Here is a 22,816-nt window from a genome sequence, read left to right on the forward strand (position 1 = left end):
TCCACTGAGCCATCTCATTAACCCTCACATTTTTCATTATTATTGTATTTTTATTTATTTATTTACTTATTTAGTAATATGTGTGTGAGTGAGTGTGTCTTGCATATTAATGTGGATCTGTGCATGAGATGGTGCTCTTTGGAAGGTTGGAGGACCACCTGTGGGACTTGGTTCTTAGTTCTCTCCCTTTACTGTGTTGGTTCTGAGGTAACAGTCTTGGTGGAAAGTGCCCTAATTTGGGACTCGCGTCTCAGCCATGGAGACTAGGAGGAGGACTCCGGATCTGGCTTGATGCTAGCCCTCTCTCGCCATGGAGAAGACCAAGCTGATCCAGAAAGCCAAGGTGGCTGAGTCGGCCAAGCACTACGACGACATGGCCACCTGCATGAAAGCCGTGACTGAGCAGGGGGCCGAGCTGTCCAATGATGAACGCAACCTGCTGTCGGTGGCCTACAAGAACATGGTCTGTTGCTGCAGGTCTGCCTGGAGGGTCATCTCGAGCATCGAGCATGTCGACACCTCCGACAAGAAGTTGCAGCTGATCAAGGACTATCGAGAGAAAATGGAGTCAGAGCTGAGGTCCATCTGCACCATGGTCCTGGAATTGTTGGATAAGTATTTAATAGGCAATGCAGCTAATCCAGAGAGTAAGGTCTTCTATCTGAAGATGAAGGGAGATTATTTCCAGTATCTTGCTGAAGTAGCATGTGGCGATGATTGAAAACAAACGATAGATAATTCCCAAGGAGCCTACCAAGAGGCATTTGATATAAGCAAGAAAGAGAAGCAACGTACACATCCAATCCTCCTGGGACTGGCTCTTAACTTTTCTGTTTTTTTACTATGACATCCTTAATAATTCAGAGCTTGCCTGCACAATGGCTAAAACAGCTTTAGATGAGGCTATCGCAGAGCTTGATACACTGAATGAAGACTCCTACAGAGACAGCACCCTCATCATGCAGTTGCTTAGAGACAACATTATGGACATAGGACAGGAGAAGAATATGATGCAGTGGAGGGGGCAGAAAACTAAAGGCATTCCGGGTGTCATCCTCTGTCCCCTCAAGAAAACCTTTTTACATCTCCATTCCTTATTCCACTAGCAAGGAAGCCCATTCATGTGTATGGGATCAACTGTTTATAGTTTTTTTATACTTCAGCTTTGGGAAAACTCCATCCCTTGATCTGTGCTGCTCAGCCTTCCTGGTGTGCAGTTACTGCTGTAGAAAAGTATTAATAGCTTCATTTAATACACACATGAGTAACTTCCAGACACTTGTGCAGAGGACTGACAGTGCATTTGAATTTAAGGCATCTGAACCAGTTCTGCAAGTGGCTGTGTTTGTATTACTGTGGAGATGTGCAAATGTAGTGCATTACAATTGAAAGTAATTGTAATAATAACTTCCTGATTTCTACATTCCCTCTCTGACCCTTCTTTGGGGATTTCTTTCAGAAGCAACCTTTCCATACTCTTCCTGCATACTCCTTTTTAGTAGGAATCCAGAAGTGTTAGATTGAATGGAAAAAACTCTTAATGCATCCAGTCTTGAGGTCACAGATGGAAATATCTCCTGTGTCACATATTCTTGGGGTCATATCTGTTTGTGACAACAGGGAGTTTCCTTTATGCATTCTTCATTTGCTGTTGTTTGAGTTGACAACTTCCTTCCCAATAAAAATTCACGTACACTTCCAGCCTTTGTAGCTCTGGTATTCATGTTACCTTGTAATAGAAGTAGCATGCTGCTGCCAGAACATAAGCATTGCTTTGGGCAAATTAAAATGCATGTCCTTTCTTAATCCACTAGAAAGGGGAAATAAGAACACACGTCCAAGTCTAAAGTTGAGTACTTTTCCATGCAGATTCGTGCACATGTGAGAGGGTGTCCAGTGTGTCCAATGACTGTTCTTCAGAGAGCTGTGTGTTTGCTAATCATTGACTGTAGTCCCCAAAAAAAGCCTTGTGAAAATGGTATGCCCTATATAACACCAGAGTAACACAAAATAAAACTGCATTTTATAAAACCAAAAAAAGTGCCCTAATTTGCTGAGACATCCTACCAGCCTAGCTTCACATAATTTTATAATAAATATGCCGAAATATAGCATTTTATGTAAAATCCATTTGGCTTGAATTCAATACCTGAAATAGGGGCTAGAGAGACAGCTCAGTGGTTAAGGACACTTGATGCTCTTGTAGAGGAACTCGGTTTGATTCCCAGCACTCACAAGTTATCTTACACATGTGTCACTGAGTTCCAGGGGGATTTGATACCCTCTTCTAGGCTCCATGCGCAGACATACGGGACAGATATTGCAGGCAATACACTCATAGATCCAAAATAAAAATAAATCTATCGAAAAATACCTAAGAGAATTATTGCCATAACAAAAAAGTTAAAAGGGTTTCATTTAGAAGGACAACAAAAATAATCTATGCTACAATTTACCTTCATTTCCTTATTGATAAAATTATTATTATCTAGACTTTTAGGGTGACTGCAAACATTAAAATGTCTATAAAACATTTAATACAGAGCCTAGAATGTTGTCATTAACCATAATTAGAATTAACTCTGTTAGTAGTAGAATCCTAGCAATCACAGAAGCCAAACTGAATATCAAAGAGTTATGTTTTATACTTAAGAAAAGAAATAACTCCTTTTTACTTTTTCTATAAAAGAGAATTTACCTCTTGTATTAGGGATCAACTTAATTTCATAATTTTCTTCGTTTCCCACATCAAGATACTTCACAACATTGAGGGATGCAAGTTCATGCTCATCTTGTTGAACCCAATAATTACATGGTTTTAAACTTATGGTCCAATTCCGTCCTTTTGTTGAGCCCAAGCTGATTAAGAACCAAGAATGTTCTGGGAAGTACAAAGTTGATTTTATTTTATGAGGCATAGTAGCCAGGGATAATACATTCTTTATATCTATAATTTCTGTGATCATGAAGCTGCTGTAGCCAGGTCTCATCACAGTCTTTTCTATATCTGCACCTGAAAATTGTGCTAAATAACCTGGAGATAAAATAGAAGATTTCATATAAAAGAAAACAGTTAATGTTGACTCAGCAAATGTGACCATAATTAACAATGTTTCATCTGAGTTTTAAAAATATGATCATGGCTTGAGAAAACATTTTCCAAACTTCAGTTACAATTAAAACACAGCATTTTGTAGAAAATTCATTAAGAATATGTGGCACACAAAGCTATACTTTAATGTGTACCATTTTTCTATAAAAATTCTCAGCAGAAAGCCTGGAGAGATGGGTCCATGGTCAAGAACTTTTGCTGTTCTTCATAGGACCCAGGACTGGTTCCCAAAAGCCACATGGTGGTTATAACCATTTGTCACTCCAGTCCTGGGGACTCAACTGTTTCCTCTGATGTGGGAGCCCATTCTCGGGTTCCTCATGGCTTTACCCAGCAGGTCCGCATAGAGGATGATTAGACCACGGGCCTGAGTGCAGGTGTCCGAGATGGTCTGCACTTGGCTGTGCTGCGGGAGGAGGTCTTTTTTTTTTTTTTTTTTTTTTTTTTGGTTTTTCGAGACAGGGTTTCTCTGTGTAGCTTTGCGCCTTTCCTGGGACTCACTTGGTAGACCAGGCTGGCCTCGAACTCACAGAGATCCGCCTGCCTCTGCCTCCCGAGTGCTGGGATTAAAGGCGTGCGCCACCACCGCCCAGCAGGTCTTTTGCTCCACCCCTTGGTGTCTCTATAAAAACCCTGGGGCAGAGACAGTTGGGCCCGTTGGAATAGGTTCCAGGCCCTCTCGAGGCTATCCTTTATTTTCTATCTGTTTATCTCCGCGATATTCTCCGCAATAAATCCTTCTATCTAATATTTCCTGCTGCTCGCACTCAAGAAAACTCTGGGGAACTGTGGGGGTGGTTGGGTAAACGCCCCACACTCTGACTTCCACAGGTACTGTGTGGATAGTACACATACATATGTGCAAGCAAAATGCGTACACATTAGCTGAAACATATAAACCTAAAACAAGTTTATAGCAGGGAAAAAAACAGGAGAATCTTCCTTCTTTCTCTCCTCCTTCATTCTTTACCTGTCTTTTCCTTTCTTTCTTTTGTTCTTTGTCAACAATTTCCCGTATTTCAACCATGAATATTTAGACTTCTAATTTAAATGAAAAAATCAGATTTATTATGTGTATGATTATTTTGGCTGCATGTATGTAAGGACACCATGTACGTGCCAGGTGGTAGCAGAGGCAGAAGAGGATGTTGGGTCCTCTGGGACTGGAGTTACAGATGGCTGTGAGCCACCATGTGGGTGCTGCAAATCAAACTGGGTCCTCTGCAAGAAACACAAATGCTTTTAACTGCTCAGCTAACTTTCCAGCTCTAGTTTTCAAATTAAAAACCATAGTATCCATCATGTACCATCAAGAAAAAAGAAGGCAGAGGAATCTGATTCTGAGGTTGACCTTGGCTATATAGTAAGAAAAATATGGGAGAGAAGGAGAGTTTGAAAGATTGATATTTAATACAATTCCAATTAAAATCCTAAAAATTAATTTTTATCAATATTCAAATTTTAGTTATAAATGTTACATGGACAGACAAAAGATGAGAATGGTTAATATAATATCATACCATAATACTATAATATTATAATAATTCTACAAATTTATAAAAACTTGTTTTATAAATTTATAGAACTGTTACTATCATTTTCAGGACTTACCATATAGCTGCAGTCATTCAGACTGTGTTTTTGGGGAAAGAGCAGACATTAAGGAAATTGAACAGAAAATCTAGAAGTAAACTCACACAAATACGGGCACTAGTCTCTCAGAAAGAAGCAAAGGAAATTGAAGAGATTAATACAGTCTTCTTAACACATGGCAGGAAGACTAGGATATGCAGAAGCAAAGAAATGACTTAGATAAAGAACTTACAACTTCATAAAATTTAGTCAAATGGACCATAAATCTAGATGTGAAATGCCACAGTTAGATCTTTTCAAAGAAACTCTAGACAGCTTTTAGTTTGGCAATAAGGTTACAGATAGACAGCTAACAACAGGTCTATGAGCAAGATACTTAATTTCATTGGAATTAAGTTTCTGTTTCATGACATTGTTAATTGAATTAATAGACAAGTCATAGACTGGGACAAATTTTGCAATACACATATCTGATAATAGACTCATATCTCAAACATACAAAGAATTCTTTAAAAAGTTTGAAAATTATTTTTATTTACTTGTGCATATGTGTGCCTCTGAATGTGTATGGACATATATGTGTGTCTAGGCTTCCAGAGAGGATAGAAGAGGGCATTAGATCCCTTGGAGATTGAGTTACAGACAGTAGTGAGACTACTGACATGGGTACTGGGATCTGAATTTTCATCCTCATGATTGAATAGTCAGTGCTCTTGGCTGCTGAGCCATCTCTCCAGCCCCATCATATATATAAAGTATTCTTAAGACTCATAAAGAAGTTCAGCCTCTGCAAACTGACAGGAGCCTAGTTCCAGTCCTGTGGCATGCAAACCCTCTTTGTTCATGAGCCACCTTTCCTTTGTATTTACATGCTTACTTGCTTTTTCCCTTTGCCATCACTTTCTCCAGCTTGCTGTCATGTGCTAACCTACAAGCCTAGATCCAGTCTAAACCCTCCTTATTCAAGTTGCTTCTTCTTTTTGCCTTCTCTTTCCCCAATTTGCCAACATCTGTAAAGCCACAAACCTAGTTCAGTCCATGGCCCACCGACCCTTTTGGTTCCTGAAATACCTTTGCTGGGGAATCTGCTTCTAGCCCTTGTAGTGGGTAGCTGTTCCAGCTTTGACCTAGAAGTACTACCCCCATTGAGACTTCCGGTAACTGTCATGCCTATGAGGCAGGCCCAAGACAGGAGCCCTTAAGGCTTGAGATCCGGTGTACCGGCTCTCTTGGTTCCTGGATCCTGGACACTGGAGGTAGACCAGAGTTCTCCAGAGAACACTGCTGGACTGCACTACACCGTTCCTGGACTCTGTAACTATCCCTTTACTTATAAGTTACCCCACAAAATAAACCTCCCTTTTAATTACATAGAGTTGCCTTAATACTTCCACTAATAACCCCTACATCTCCTTGCAGTACCCCCTTCTCCAGCTTACAGCCATCTCTACATTCACAAGCCTAGCTCAAGATCTGTGGTCTTTGAATATTCTTTCTTTGACAACTATCTTTAATGGGTGAGACACTCCTTTTCTCTCCCATTTTTCTCTCTGTTCGCTACCAATCTCTGTAACATAGGCCTATCTCCAGACCCATAGTTGAGAGTCATCTTTCCTTGTCCAATTAACATTTCATCTAACAGCTTTACCTAGCTCAGATCACACATCTCCTGAACTGGCCTAATCTAAGGAAGGTCAGATTATCACATCAGACACACAACCAAAGAAAGAAGTCCACATGCTCAGTCAAACTGCAATTCAAAACAGCATGAAGGCCAAGACAGCAGGTCTCCTTTCAAACCCACTAGTCCCATTGAAGTGTTTCCTAATGAGAATTACCTAGATAAATCCCAGGACACAGAATTTATAAGAACAGTCATAACCTTTATCATACAATTCAAAGAATTTAAAGAACATACTTTCTTGAACTCCAAGAAGATAACAATAAATGCTTGAGTGATGTACAAGAAAATACAAATATATTGTTTAATGAAATGATAGAGATAGGGCCGGGCGGTGGTGGCGCACGCCTTTAATCCCAGCACTCGGGAGGCAGAGCCAGGCGGATCTCGGTGAGTTCGAGGCCAGCCTGGGCTACCAAGTGAGTTCCAGGAAAGGCGCAAAGCTACACAGAGAAACCCTGTCTCGAAAAACCAAAAAAAAAAAAAAAAAGAAATGATAGAGATAATTCAGGATTTGAAAACCAAATCCAATAATGAGACAGAAATATTGAAGAAAACACAAGTTAAAATGTAGATGGAATTGAAAAACTCAATATCCCAACTAGAAAACCCAGGGCAAAGTCTTACAAGTAGATTGAACCAAGCAAAAGATAGAACACAGGACTCAAAGATGAAGTAGAGGACCTAGATGAAATAAGAAAGAATATTAGAAAATTTAAAGCGCAGGAGAGGAACATGCAGGAAGTGTGGGTCACATTTGGTCAAAAGACAAAATCTTCTAATAGGCATAGATGAGGAAGAAGAATCCCAGGTCAATGGCATTGACCAGCTCTTTTACAAGAATATAGAAAAAATAACTTCCTTACACTAATGAAAGATGTACACACACACACACACACACACACACACACACACACACACACACATGTATATATATTACACAGAATCCCAACTAGACAGGATCAGAAAGGAAATACCCAATAGCATATTATGGTTAAAACACTAAATACACTGAACAAAGAAAGAGTAATAAAAGCTATAAGATAAAAAATGCAAGTCATATGTAAAGGGAAACCCATCAGAATAACAGCTCATTTCTCAATGGAAACCCTGAAAGTTCAAGATTCTGGAGCAATACACTCCAAATTCTCAAAGACTATTACTGCCAACCTAGACTACTATACCCAGCAAAACTATCTCCTGTTTCTCCAAGGAAAAAATTATATATGCCCAGCAAAACTATCTTCCCTTTCTCCAAGGAGAAAGAAAAATTTTTTATGGCATAAACAGCCTCAAAAATTCATAGCCAACAATGAAACAACAAGAGACAAATATTCTAATCAAGGTTAATTAATAATGAAAATATTACAATACTAAATATACGTGGACCAAACTCTTGTGTACTCAATTTCATAAACAACATTCTAATGGAATTAAAAACACAGATTAACACAAACCTAATAATTGTAGGCAATTTCACAACTCCACTTTCTCCAATACATAGGTCTCTCAACAAAAAATTAAAAGATCCATTCATTTGCCTGCAAACCTCATGATGTCATTATTTTTCTCATATCTTATTTATCCATTCTTCAGTTGAAGGGCACCTAGTTTGTTTCCAGGTTCTGGCTATTACAAATAATGCTGCTATGAACATAGTTGTGCATGTGTCCTTGTGGTATGATTGAACATTCCTTGGGTATAAGCCCAAGAGTGGTATAACTGGGTCTTGAGGGAGGTTGATTCCCAATTTTCTAAGAAAGCACCATATTGATTTCCAAAGCAGCTGTACAAGTTTGCATCCTGAGTGAGGTAACCCAAACTCAGAAAGACAAACTTGGTATGTACTCACTCATAAGTGGATACTAGATGTAAAGCAAAGGATAACCAGACTGCAACTCACAGCTCCAGGGAGGCTACCTAGTAAAGAGGACCCTAAGAAAGACACAGGGATCACCCAGCAACAGAGAAATGGAGGAGATCCACATGAGCAAACTGGGGTTGAGGCGGGGTAATGGAAGGCAAGGGTTGGGGGTAAGAGAGCTTAGGGGAGCGGGAAGTCCCAGCTGGATCAGGAACAAAGTGGGAGAACAAGGAAAGAGATACCATGATAAATGAAGACCCCATGGGAATAGGAAGAAGCAGAGTGCTAGAGAGGTCCCTAGAAATTCACAAAGATACCTCCACTATAGACTAGAGAGAGTGCCTGAGCTGACCTACTCTGGTGATCAGATGGCTGAACACCCTAACTGTCATGATAGAACTCTCATCCAGTGACTGGTAGAAGCAGATGCAGAGATCCATGGCCAAACCCCAGGTGAAGCTCCAGGAGTCCAATCGGTGAGAGAGAGGACCAAGAAATATCGAGACCATGATTGGAAAAAGCACAGGGACAAATAGCCAAGCTAGCGGAAACACATGAACTGTGAACCAATAGCTGAGGAGCCCCCATGGAACTTGACCAGGCCCTCTGGATAAGTGAGACAGTTGATGAACTTGAATTGTTTAGGAGGCCCCCAGGCAGTGGGACCGGGACCTGTCCTTGGTGTATGAGCTGGCTTTTCAGAATTTAGGGCCTATGCTGAGTCACTTTACTCAGCCTTGGTGCAGGGAGGAAGGGACTGGACCTGCCTCAACTGAATCTACCAGGCTGGGCTGACTCCCCAGGGGAGACCTTGCCTTGGAGGAGGTGGGAATGGGGGATGGGTTGGGGGGAAGGCTGGGGGGTGGGAGGAGGGAAGAACAGGGGAATCTGTGGCTGAGATGAAAAATTAAATTAAATATAAAATAAAAATATTTATAAAAAATTAATAGAGAAAACTTAGAATTAAATGACACCTTAAATACAATGAATATAACCAATAGCTACAAAATATTTCACCCAAATGCCAAAGAATATACATTCTCCCTAGCAACACATGGAAGCTTCTTTGAAATAGACCACATGCTGGGACACAAAACAAACCCTAACAAATACAGAAAAATGAAAATTCCATGTATCCTTTCAGATCATTTACAATAGAACTGAAAATCATCAGGAAGTAATACTCCAGTAAATGTATAAATTTATAGATTAAACAGCTCATTACCAAGTGATGAATGGATCAAAGAAAAAAATCAAGAAGAAATGAAAATATTCCTGGAACTAAATGAAAATGAAATACAAAATCTCTGGGACTTGACTGGAGAAACGTTTCATCAGAAGAGAGAATCCTGGTTTGATTCCTAACACCTACATGGCAGTCCACAACTGTCTGTGACTCCAGTGTCATGGAATTCAATGACTTATTCTGGTCTCCACAGGCATCAGACATGTACACAGTGTACATTCATATATGCAGGCAAAATATCCATACATATAAATAAATAATTAAATGGAATACACTAACTAAATTAACTAAAAAAAAACCCGAAGCAAAACTTGGATCACGTTAAAAGCAATTCTAAGAGGGAAGTTTGTAGCCCTAAGTGCCTACATTAAAAAAATATCAACATGGGGGTTGTGCTTGGTCTTATTGCAACTTGCTATGCTGTGTTGAGTTGATATCCCTGGGATGGTTGCTCTTTTCTGAAGGGAAACAGAGGAGGAGTGGATCTGGGGGAGAGGAGAGGTCGGGAGACACTGGTAGGGAGTAGAGGGAGAGGAAACTCTGGTCAGAATGTAATATATGAGAGAAGAATAAAAAGGAGAGAGAAATCAAATAAATGACTTAATGAAACAAGTGAAGATTTTTTTTTGGTGGGGAGGGGAACAAACCTAAATCCAGTAGATGGAAGAAATAATAATAGTCAAATTAGAAATCAATGAATAGAAACAAAGAAAACAATACAAAGAATCTATGAACCTAAGGGCTGTTTTTTTGGGGAAGATAAAATCAACAGACCCTTGGTCCAACTAACCAGAAGAAAGAGATGTTCTAAATTAATTGACTCATTAAATGAATAAGGAAACATTACAACATATACCAAAGAAGTATGGAATACTTAAAAACAACAACAAAACCCAATTGTATTCCATTAAAATAGAAAATGGAAAAGAAATTGATGAATTTCTGAATCCATGCAAACTACCAAGATTAAACCAAGAAGAGACCAACAACTCAAACAGACCCATAACAAAGGAGGAGATGGACACAGTAAAAAAAACCTTCTGACTGTAGAAATTCTAGGTCCAGATGGAGTCTGTAGAATTCTTCCAGACTTTCAAAGAACTATAACTAATTCTTCTTAAACTCTTCAGAAGGATAAAAGCCGAGGTCACGCTCCCAACTCATTTTACAAAATCAGCCTTACTCTAATACCCAAACTAGGTAAAGATCTAACACACAAAACTACAGACTGATGTCCCTGATGAACATAGATGCAAAAGTCTTTAATAAAATGCTAGCAAACGTAATAGATGCACATATCAAGAATATATCCACCACAATCAAGCTGGCTTTATTTAAAAATACAGGGTTGGTTTAACATATGTAAATCAATAAATATAATAAATCATACAAATGAACTTAGTGACAAAAATCACATGATCATCTCAGTAGATGCTGAAAAAACCTTTGATAAAATCCGACATTCTTTCATGAGAAAAGTTCTACAGAGAGTAGGACTAGAGGGAACATATCTCAATATAATAAGGCTATATATGAAAAATCCACAGTCAATACTATCCTAAATGCACAAAACTGAAAGCATTCTCACCAAATCCAGATTGTTCACCATCTCTACTCCTTTTCAATACAATGCTGACAGTAGTAGGCAGAGCAAAAAGCCAAGAGAAGGAAATTAAAGGGATACAAATAGGAAAGGAAGAAGTCAAATGATTCCCATTTTAGGTAATATGATATTATACATAAGAAATTCCAAAAACTCCATCAGAAAACTCCTAGAAACAATAAACCATTTCAGTAATGCAGAAGGGCACAAAATCAACTTACAAAAGTCAGTAGCCTTTCTATACATCAACAGCAAAAATACCAAGAAAGAGATCATGGACATACTCCCATTTACAATAGCATCAAAGACAACAAAATATCTTGGAATAAAGCTAACCCAGGAGGTAAAAGACAATGAAAATTTCAAATTTCTTAAGAAAGAGATTGAGAAAGACACTAACAAAAGAAAGAAATCACATTATTAATGGATTGGTTCAGCTAATATTTTGAAAATCCTAGGAAAAGCAATTTGCAGATTCAATGCAATATCGACCAAAATACCCACAACAATTTTCTACAGAAATAGAAATATCCTAAAGTTTATAGAGAACCAGAAAAGAGGCTGGATAGCCAAAGCTACCCTGAGCAAAAACAATACTTGGGCATTGCTATTCCAGATTTCAAGGTATTTTAAATTGCAGTTGTGTACACACACACACACACACACACACACACACACCCCTTTGTGTGTGTCTGTGTGTCTGTGTATGCCAAAAAAACATAGTATTAGCAAAAATAAAGACTAATGGAATAATATAGAAGACCCAAACATGAGTAACACTGGATAGAAGAAAGCATCTTCAATAAACGGTTCTGGGAAAACTGAATGTCCACAATGTAGAATAATTATTGTGCATTATCATCTTGCACAAAAATTAGATCTAATGGATCCAATACCTCAATTTGAAACCTGAAACACTAAAGCTGCCAAAAACAAAACAAAACAAAACAAAACAAAAACATAGGCAGTACCTTACAAGACTTTCTGAGTTGGACTCCATTTGCATAGTTATTAAGGCCAACAAATACAAATGGGACCAGGTAAAACTAAAGCTTCTGTATAGCTAAGGAAAAAAATCAAATGATGAAGAAACCCACAGAATGGGAATCTTAGTCAGCTATATATTTGATAGAAGATTAGTACCAACAATATACAAATATTCAAAAACCAAATAGCTAAAGAAATAAATGGCCAAATTAAATCATGGGCTAGGCATCTAAACAGAGTTCTCAATAGAATAAATAAAAATGACTTAAAAGTACCTCAAATCGGGCAGTGGTGGCATATGCCTTTAATCCCAGCTCTTGGGAGGCAGAGGCAGGTGGATCTCTATTAGTTCAAGGCCAGCATAGTCTACAGAGTAAGTTCCAGGACAGCCACAATACTTACACAGAGAAACCCTGTCTCAAAAAACAAAACAACAAAAACCCTCAAAAAGTGTTCATTATCCTTAGCAATTGGGGAAATACATCTAAAATGACTCTGAGATTTCATCTCGTCCTAGTCAGAATGGCTAAGGTCAGCAAAAGAACTGACAACTGTTGACGGGAATACAAATGGGTATAGTGACTCTGGAAATCAGTACAGAGAATCTCCCCAAACTAAAAACAAATCTACTCTACTATATAGCTCAACTATTCTATTTCTTGACATATGCCCCCAAAATTCACCATCCTATTTCATAGAGATGTGTGTAGCAATATTCATTCTTGTCCTATTCCAGTCCCTGTAATTAGGAAATGGAAACCTATCTAACAGATGAATGGATAATGAAAATGTGTACCATTCAATGGAGTACCATTCAACTGTAAGAAAAGTGAAGTCATAAAATTTGCAAGTTAATGGGTGGACCTAGAAAAGACTATATCGAGTGTAATTCAGATGCAGAAAGACAAACACTGCATATTATTTGTCATTTCTAGTTCCTAGTTCCAAGTCTTCAGATGTGAGTATACAACATGAAGTAACCACAAAAGTATAAAGGGACCATAGGCATGGGGCAGTGGGCAGGGAACAGAGAACTTGACAGGGAGAATAGTCAGGATACTGGTGATATGAAGTGGGAAATGAAAAACTGGGAAGGGAGCTCCAATTGGGGGTTGAGGAGGGAGGTCAATATAGAAGGAGAAGAAAGGACAAGGGACAAATAATACCAAGGTTGTTTGATAAAACCTCAAGGAATGATATTATTTTATACTTACCTAAAATTATATATAATACATAAAGATAAAATATATATAAAAGAAGCCATGCCACTTTGGCTAACAATGCTCCCCACAAAAACGATAGCCTAACAAAAACCCCAGTATTGGGCATGAGAAATCTCATTTAAAATGGCTGGTTAGGGTTGTCCAAATGAGCCCCAAAACAATATAGGCTAGTGATGTAGCTGTTAGTTGCCTCTCTTTTATTAGCATCACTCATTTTACAGGTGTTTTCATACTGTTAACTATTATGCATCTGCTGATTTTTCTGCATGAAAGACACACAAATGCAGATAATTATACACACGAAACTTTTTGTTTTGTTTTGGGAGTATGTTTGTTTATTTGTTGATAATGAGAGAGTCTTACTATGTAGTCCTGGCTGACCTGGAACTCACTATATAGACCAGGCTGGACTAAAGCTCAGAGATCTGATTGCCCCTACTATCAAAGTGCTTGGATTAATGTTATGAGCCACCATACTAGGCCTATTGTAAACACACACACACACACACACACACACACACACACACACACACACACACTTTAAAACAGATTCTTGTGGGTGTGTGTCAGCTGCCAATCCCCAGAAACACTTTCTACCAGAGAGCCCTAGTTTGCCACACAGGGCTGGGACTTAGGCAGGTGATTTTCACTGTTCTTCCTGTCCTCCACCAGGATCTCTCTAGTCTCACTCTCAGTCCTGTAGCAGCCTGCTTGTGGGAACCCCTCCTCCCACCCTATCTCCAGTTCCTGGGGACTCTGCCTCTTGGTGTGGACCCAGCTTAGCTCTTTCCTGCCAATCCTAACCTTCCCTTTTAGCTCATCTCCATTCCTTTGTGTCAGTCATTGATGCCCAGAAACACTTTATCCAAGGGATTGCCAGTGGCTACACTAGGCTGGGAACTCAGGAAGACCATTTTCATTTTCCTTCCTTTCATCCATTTTGATCACTCCAGACTTACACTTAGTCCTGTAGCAGCCTGCTTGCAGGAGCTCTTCTTCCCACCTCAATCCAGTCACTGGGCACTCCACCTCTTGGTGCAGCCTCAGGGTTCCTCCAGCCCTTTTATTCCTGTATCACAAGACTTATTCTTGGTCCTACTGCAGCCTGCTTGTAGAAACCCTTACCCCTACCCCACCTCCACTCCCTGGGGACTACACCTCTTGGTATTTAGCTCTTTCCTACAGCTTCTTCAAGTTTTTCCACCTATCCCATCTCCATTCCTTTCTGCCACCTGCCAATCTGCAAAAACACTCTCTACCAGGGACCCCAGAGCCACCACACTTGGTTCTGGAACACCTACCCAACAAGGACAAGACCAGATATTGATACTAAGAAACACCTCAAACATTATAACCCCAGATATCTAGACTCTAGCACAAAAACACAAACATGAACAGCTAAGACAATATGCCTCCACTAGAAGACAGTAGCCCTATTATAGTTAAGCCCTGAGAAATGCAATATAGCTAAAACACAAGATAAGGACTTCAAAACAGCAATTATGAATAACTTCAAGGACTTTACAGAGGATATGAATAAATCCCTTAATTGTTGTAGAATATTATTTTAAGATGTGTTACATTTGTTTATGCTGTTGGAACATTTGTTTAATGATGCTAAGCTGTGTTGCATTCTTTTATGTTGCATTTGCTTCACTCTGTGAAGCTGTGTTACTGTATCTATCTAAAACACCTGATGGTCTAATAAACTGAACAGCTAATAGTGAGGCAGGGGAAAGGATAGGCAGGGCTGGCAAACAGAGAGACTAGATGGAAGGAGAAATTGGGGGAAGGGAAAGGAAGGAGCAAGAGAAGGAGGAGGATGCAAGGGGCCAGCCACCCAGCTACACAGCCAGACACAGAGTAAGAAAGAAAGTAAGATAGAAATAGAAAAAGGCAAAAGCCCAGAGCAAAAGGCTAATGGGATAATTTAGGTTAAGAAAAGCTGGCTAGAAATGAGTCAAGCTAAGGCCAGGCATTTCTAACTAAGAATAAGCCTCTGTGTGTGTTTTATTTTGGGAGCTGGATGGTGGGCCCCCCAAGAGAGGAAAACCAACCAAGAACATTTTGGCATCCTAACATGGGGCTAGAGTAAAAGAAAATCCAACAACACTTATTAAGGTCTGTGAAAACACAGCTGAATGAAATAATGAAAAAATTCAAGACATGAAAGTAGAATTTAGCATAGAAATAGGATCACTAAAGAAAACCCAAACTGAAATAAAACTGGAAATGAAAAATTTAGGAAGTAAAACAAAAACCTCAGAGATAAGCCTCACCAAGAGTAAAAGACACAGAAGAGAGAATCTCAGGTGTTGAAATAAATGTGCACACGGTGAAATAAATGGATAGGTCAGCCAGAGAAAATGTTAAACATAAAAACACCCAGGACCCAAATGTCCAGGAAATCTGGGACACTATGTAAAGACCATATCTATGAATAACAGGGATATAAGAAAGAGAAGAAACTCAGGTCAAGGATACAAAATATTTTCAAAAATATTTTAAAATCATAGAAGAAAATCTCCCTAACTTTAAGGAGATACATCTATTAATAAAGGAATTCCTCATGACACATAATAATCAAAACACTAAATGTACAGAACAAAGAAAGGATATTAAATGTCGCAAGGGGAAAAGACCAAGTCACATATAAAGGCAGGCCCATTAGAATAACACCTGACTTCTCAATAGAAACTCTGGATGAATGCTCTACAAAATCTGAGAGCCCTCAGATGCCAGCTTTGGCTACTATGTCCAGCAAAACTATCATTCACAATCAATGGAGAAAGAAAAACATCCCATGATAAAAACAAATTTAAGCAATTTCTATCTACCAATCCAGATCTAGAGAAGGCACTAGAAAAAAAACTTCTGTCTGAAGAAGTTAACTGCACCCAAGAAGAAACGAGGAATAAATAATCCCAGAACAGTAAATCAAAAGAGGAAGAAAGAACCCACATCATAACAACAAAATAATAGAGATCAATAAACACTGCACAATGATAATTCTCAACACTAATGTTCTCAATTCCTTAATAAAAAGACACAGACTAACAGACTGGAGTTGAAAACAGAATCTACTTTTTCTGATGCATCCGAGAAACACATCTCACCATCAAGAATAGGCATCACCTCAAGATAAAAGGATGAAAAGGAGTATTTCAAACAAATATACCTAAGAAGCATGCAGGTGTAGGAATTTATTATCAGACAAAATGTACTTCAAACTAAAACTTTTTGTAAGGGATAATGAAGGATACTACATACTCATTAAAGGAAATATCCACTGAGATGGTGTAGCAAATCTAAACATTTATGCATGAAACACAAAGCACTCAAGTTCATTAAAGAAAAACTACTACAGTTAAAATCACATACTGACCACCATACAGTGATAGTGGGTGACTTCAATACCCCATTATCACCAACAGACAGGTCATCCAGAAAAAAATAAGCAGAGAAATGCTAGAGATAAATATCATAAATCAAATGAACCTAACAGACATATACAGGGTATTTCACCCACACACAAAGAATATACTTTCTTCTCAGTGACTCATGAACTTTCTCCACATTTGACCATGTACTTGGATACAAAGAAAGTCTCAACAGATACAAGAAAAGTGAAGTAACACCGTGCATCCTATCTGACTGCCATGGATTACAGCTGGATATCAACAACAACAGGAAGTATACAAACTCATGGACACCAACTCACCACTGAATGAAAAATGTGTCAAGACAGATATTAAGAAAGAAATAATGAAAATGAAAACACAACATACCCAAACCTATGGGACACAATGAAGGCAGTTGTAAGAGGCAAGTTCACAGCACTAAGTGCCTACATTAAAAATTGGAGAGATCTCATATTAGTAACTTAGTGGCACAGCTGAAAGCTCTAGAACAACAAGAAGAATTAACACCCCAAAAGAACAGACAGCAAGAAATAATCAACCTCAGGACTGAAATCAATGAAATCAAAACAAACAACAATAAAAACAATACAAAAAAATCTTGAAATGAAGAGTTGGTTCTTAGAGAAAATAGAAGATTGAAAAATCATTAGTCAAATTAACTAAAAGATGGAGAAAGAAGATCCAAATATACAGAATATATTGTTATGGAGAGACAAAGGGAAACTAAAATAGGAGGATCAAATAGGGATACGGATTCAAGAGAAGAGTAAAAGGAGGGAATACACGGGAGGAATAATCAACATCAAAGGTCATTTAAAAATCATATGGAAACCTACTACTGTGCCTAAAATATGTTCATATATAAAAGGAATCTAAATGGAGTCACCAAATAATAAGGAGGACAATGTTCCAACTAGACATCTTATGCCACCATGTAAAACCTCCAGTGCCAGGAATGGGTTACATCTTGTTGAGTTGTTGGCTAAAGGGCCCCATGAAAAGCCACAAGCATCACAGGCTATCACCAAGGGCATTGGATACTCTCCACAAACTGCTGGTAAGGCCTATGATGAAGACAACATTTAATATATCTCATTAAACACAGAGAAGTCAAGCTGGTACCTAACTAGAAGCTTCACGCCTACTGATTAGTGTTCTTGGTACTAGAAGGTACTCTGTGTGCATGCTGCCGGAGGAGATAGTTAATTATCAACCCTGCTACAAATCCTGTGATTTACAACAGTGATCTGTCTGCAAGACATACTGGCACAACACTGCCACAAACATTATGGAAGTAATTAACCACTTTTTGAATGGATTTAAGGCCCATTCTATGAGATAGAAGTCACACTTGACACTGATAAAGTGGTGAAGAACTTGAGACTATATATGCTATGGCCTAGGGGAAAATCAGATACTATTATTCTGCTAAAGGAACATGGCAATAAAATGACTTTCAGTGACATTCTTCTATACACATGTGTTAGTGCCTCACTACTATAGACACTTCCTGTAGTAGATATAGAAACACACACACACACACACACACACACACACACACACACACACACACACACACACAGAGCCTGCTCAGGCAGGGTAGATCTCATGCCCAGGAAGAGTCAGCAAACACAAAACAAACTCAATGGTATTTTTGTAGATTTTTTTTTGTCTTATTTTGTTTTGTTTGGGCATTTTTTGTATTGTTGTTCTTTTGTTTGTGTATTTTGGTTTCTGTTTTTGTGGTTTGTTTTTAGGGAGGAACATAAAGTTGGAAGAATAGAGTGCTGGGGAGGATCTGTGAAGAACTGGGGAAAGGAGAAACTTGATCCAAATAAATTTTATGATTTTTTTCAATAAAAAAGAAAAACAATACAGGTTCTTGCTATGTAGCTGAGGCTCACCCCAAATTCATGATTTTCCAGTCTCAGAATCCCAAGTGCTAGGGTTCAGAAGTGAACCACCTGGTGGCCTTCAGATTTACCACAGTCCTTCTTCCTCTCTTTTACCTCTCTCTTTGTGTGCTGGAGATTGAACCCAGAGCCTTGTGCATGCTTGGCTTGACAAGGTGCAGGTTTGACAATTGAAGAAGAAATAGGAACCTAAGGTTTGACATGATTTGCCTTTGGCTGGCTTCTCTGCCTTCCTCTGTGGCCTGTCTATGTCTCCTGCCTAGTCACAAAGGCGAAATGATCTTGTTAAACTCAAATCAGACCAGTCATTTTCTAGCAAAACCTTCACAGTTACTCAGAGTAAAAACTAAATCCTTCACTAAATTAAAAAGGTTTTAATTTGCCGGGTGGTGGTGGCTCATGCCTTTAATCTCAGCACTTGGGAGACAGAGGCAGGCAGATCTCTGTGAGCTCAAGGCCAGCCTGTTCTGCAGAGCGAGTTCCAGGACAGGCTTCAAAGCTACACAGAGAAACTCTGTCTTGAAACATCCCCCAAAAAGGTTTTAATTATGTGTAGTTATTATGCATTTGTGTATGTGGGTATAGGTACCCTCAGAGAGCAGAGGCATTGAATCCCCTGGAGTTGGAGTTCCAGGTTGTTCTGAGTGCTGAGGTTGGTGATGGGAACTGATTTGGGTTTTCCACAAAAGCAGTATATACTTTTAATCATTGAGCTACCTATGTAGCCCCAAACCCTATTAACTTTGGTTGTGTATCTACCAGATAATACTTAGAAATAGACATCCTTTATGACAAAGATTCAAATTCTCTCTCTCTTTTTTTTTTCATTTTTGGTTTTTGTTTTTTGAGACAGAGTTTCTCTGTGTAGCCCTGTTTGTCTTGGAACTCACTCTATAGACCAGGTTGGTCTTGAACTCACAGTGATATATGCCTGCCTCTGTCTCCGGAGTGGTAGGATTAAGGGCGTGCTTCACCACCACCCTGTTCAAATTCATTTTTATTATGTAGGGCAAAATTGTCATAGTCTTTGAAAAAAATTGACACAAAGTCTCTCTATACCTCCTTGGCTAGCTTGGAACTTGATATGTATATCAGATTGGCCTGAAACTCACAAAGATCTGCCAGCCTCTGCCTCCTAAATGCTTAGATTAAAGGTGTTACATCATCACTCCTGGCCTCTTTTTTTAAAAAGTTTTTAAAACAATGCATTGCAAATGTATTTTTAATTGACACAAAAATCCTATTTTCTCTTACTTCTTCTGATCACTGTTTAGGATAAAATAAGTGTCACTGTAATAAATAATACACACTACTTCTGAGGACATAGTAGTGAAGCTGTAGGTATGTTTTGTTATATTATGAACAACTGATCCTGCAACCTAAGTATCTGGAAACTTTGGATAAAGAACTAGAATTGGAGAGTAAGAACAGTACTGTAGTGGTAGAGCACTTGCCCAGTATATTCAAGGCTTTAGGTTCAATGTTCAGACACACACACACACACACACACACACACACACACACACACACACACACACACACAAGCACATTAGAACATAAAGGAACATGAAGTCTTCTCAAAAGGTAACTTTATTTTTTGTAACCATTAGAGATAGATTATATTTTCATACTTACCTGCTGTTGTAATTTCAATGTGGTAGAAAGTATTTCCAGTATAATAAATTTTAAGAGAACCATATACAGAAGCACTATCCGAAAATTTTTCTACTCCAAAAGGTTCTATTATTTCTGCAAGAACCGAGGTATGAAATCCCAAAGGACCATTGGCATGTACTAGCAATTTTCTGATGTAAGCATTTCCATTTTTACTAAAAGCAAAACAACAATCATATAAAATGAATATTCCAGTGGCTTAAATAAGCAGGCATATTAACATATAGTTTACAAATAAAATATACCAATACTAGGATTGATGATAGTAATATACCAGCTAACAAATCACTATTTGGCAAACAGTTGTTCAAAGTTTTTAGATACCAAGAAAATGGCCTATACAACATTTTCACACTTAAAATGAGCAAAGATTATCTATCTATCTATCTATCTATCTATCTATCTATCTATCTATCTATCTATCATATGTGTATCTATCTATCTTTCATCTCTTTTGTGTTGGAGATCAAACCTAGAACATCATGACTGTTAGGCCAATGCTATACCTCTGATCCACATCTCCAGCCTATAAATATCTTTAGCTGTCAGAGTTCCAGAGATGATATTTGAATGGAAATAGCTGCACATTCACTACTGCTGTGATTGTAAATTAAGACAAGTTTCCTAGAAAGCAATTTGACACTTTATATTCAAATGAAAAAAATAAAAAATGAAGAGACATGACTGCTCCTAGGTATGGTGGAGGAGACTTATTGTAGCTAAGAGGGAGAGAATAATCAGAGGCATCTGGAAGGGTCCAGACTGAACATGGCCAAAAAAGAGAGAGTGGAGAGTGAGAAGAGAAGAAAGAGGGAGCAAACAGAGTAAGGTAGAGAGGTCTTATAATCCCAACACTGAGGAGATGGGTACACACACACACACACACACACACACACACACACACACGAGAGAGAGAGAGAGAGAGAGAGAGAGAGAGAGAGAGAGAGAGAGAGAGAGAGAGAGAGAGAGAGAGAGAGAGAGAGAGAGAGGGGGTAGATGGCAAGTAAGCACAGAAAAACACATCATATATCATCAGGGGACTGGAAATTTAAAATAACAAAACCTTAAACACTAACAATGTCAAATGTTGGTAAGAATGTATGAAAGAAATTCTAATTCATTGCTGGTGGAAATGTAGAAAGGTATGGTGAGTTAGGCATTTTCTTTTAATTTCAAACATATTCTTACCATATGCAATATTCTTGGGTATTTACCTAAGTGAACTGAAAAGGTATGTCTATACCAAAGTCTGCATGTGTATACTGCTACCATTTTGTTCATCAGGAGCAGCTGGGATGTCTTTCAGTTGGTGAATATGTTGGGGCTGGGGAGATGCTCAGCATTTAAGACCACCAGCTGCTCTTCCAGAGGACCTGGTTTGATTCCCAACACCCACATGGCAGTTCAAAAACATCTGTAACTTCAGTTCCTGGAGATTCAATGCCCTCTTCTGGCCTCCATGGGTACTGAATGCACATAGTGCACAGATGTATAGCAAAAAACCCATACATAAAACAATAAAGATAAATTAAAACAATGGGTGAATACTTATATAACGGTTTCAAACAGACAATGGAATACTAGTCATCACTAAATAATTATCAAGTTATTAGAGGGTAATAGGTATCTTTTTATTTTTTGAATTTAAAATATAATGAAATCATTTCCCACTTTCTTTTCCTCCCTCCAACTCCTCTCACATTAGCTCCTCTCATCTTTCTCCCTTTCAAATTCATTACCTCTTTTCCTCTATTTGTTGTATATTTATAATCTGCTTAGTCCATTTAGTATGTACATGATGTCAAGGCTGACAACTTGCTATTGGATAACTAATTAAGGGGCTCATGCCTGAGGAAGGTGATTTTCCCACCTCTCTAGTTGCCTCTAGTTCTTTATTAGTGGGGCCCTATGAAATTTTCCCTTCTATGTTAGCATGTCTAGTGATGTAGTAATTGTTCAGGTCTTGTTTAAGCTGGGTAATAGAAATCTTATAGGCATATTTCAAGAAGAAGAAGCAAATCTCAAAGGGGTGTGTAACTCCAATTGTGTGGCATTCTAGAAATGGCAAAACTAAGGAAACAATAACAACAACAACAACAAAGAAGTTGCCAGGAGCTGAGTAGGCAAGGGTTAATAGATGAGACACAGAGGAATTTAAGTACACCAAGACTATTATTTATGTGCTATAATGCCGCCACACATTTGTTGCAACACTGAGAATGGGTATCAAGAGTGAAGCCTGGGGGGAGGCACGGAGGTACATGCCTGTTACGTTGGCCTGTTACGTTGGCACTCAGGAGGATTGAGGGTTTGAGGCCAGCTTTGGGCTACAGAGCAATTTCCTCTCTCAAAAAAAAAGTGAACCCTGCCACAAATGATGAACTCTGGGTGAAATTATGTCCATATAGGTTATCAGTTGGAGCAACTGTACAACTCTGGGGCATGTGGACAGTGTGGAAAACAAAAGAGTAGTGGTGGAGTCCATGAGAACTTTCTGT

General features: G+C 38.7%; 1 protein-coding gene and 1 pseudogene across 1 annotated transcript in view; one reads left to right on the forward strand and one right to left on the reverse strand.

The window, feature by feature from the left end:
- Nucleotides 1-22,816, reverse strand: part of LOC128110505 (cation channel sperm-associated auxiliary subunit beta-like) — a 158,679-nt gene that overhangs the window by 30,821 nt on the left and 105,042 nt on the right. Inside the window, exons 17-19 of the mRNA XM_052738200.1 lie at nt 20,280-20,473; nt 5,911-5,931; nt 2,699-3,013 (exon numbers count right to left, since the gene is read on the reverse strand). Coding sequence (XP_052594160.1) covers nt 2,699-3,013; nt 5,911-5,931; nt 20,280-20,473 — 530 coding nt within the window. The remainder of the gene's footprint in view (nt 1-2,698; nt 3,014-5,910; nt 5,932-20,279; nt 20,474-22,816) is intronic.
- Nucleotides 311-1,106, forward strand: LOC128110591 (14-3-3 protein theta-like; annotated as a pseudogene).

Source organism: Peromyscus californicus, unplaced genomic scaffold (assembly GCF_007827085.1).
Source record: "Peromyscus californicus insignis strain IS unplaced genomic scaffold, ASM782708v3 Scaffold_15__1_contigs__length_86483966, whole genome shotgun sequence".
Classification (NCBI taxonomy): domain Eukaryota; kingdom Metazoa; phylum Chordata; class Mammalia; order Rodentia; family Cricetidae; genus Peromyscus; species Peromyscus californicus.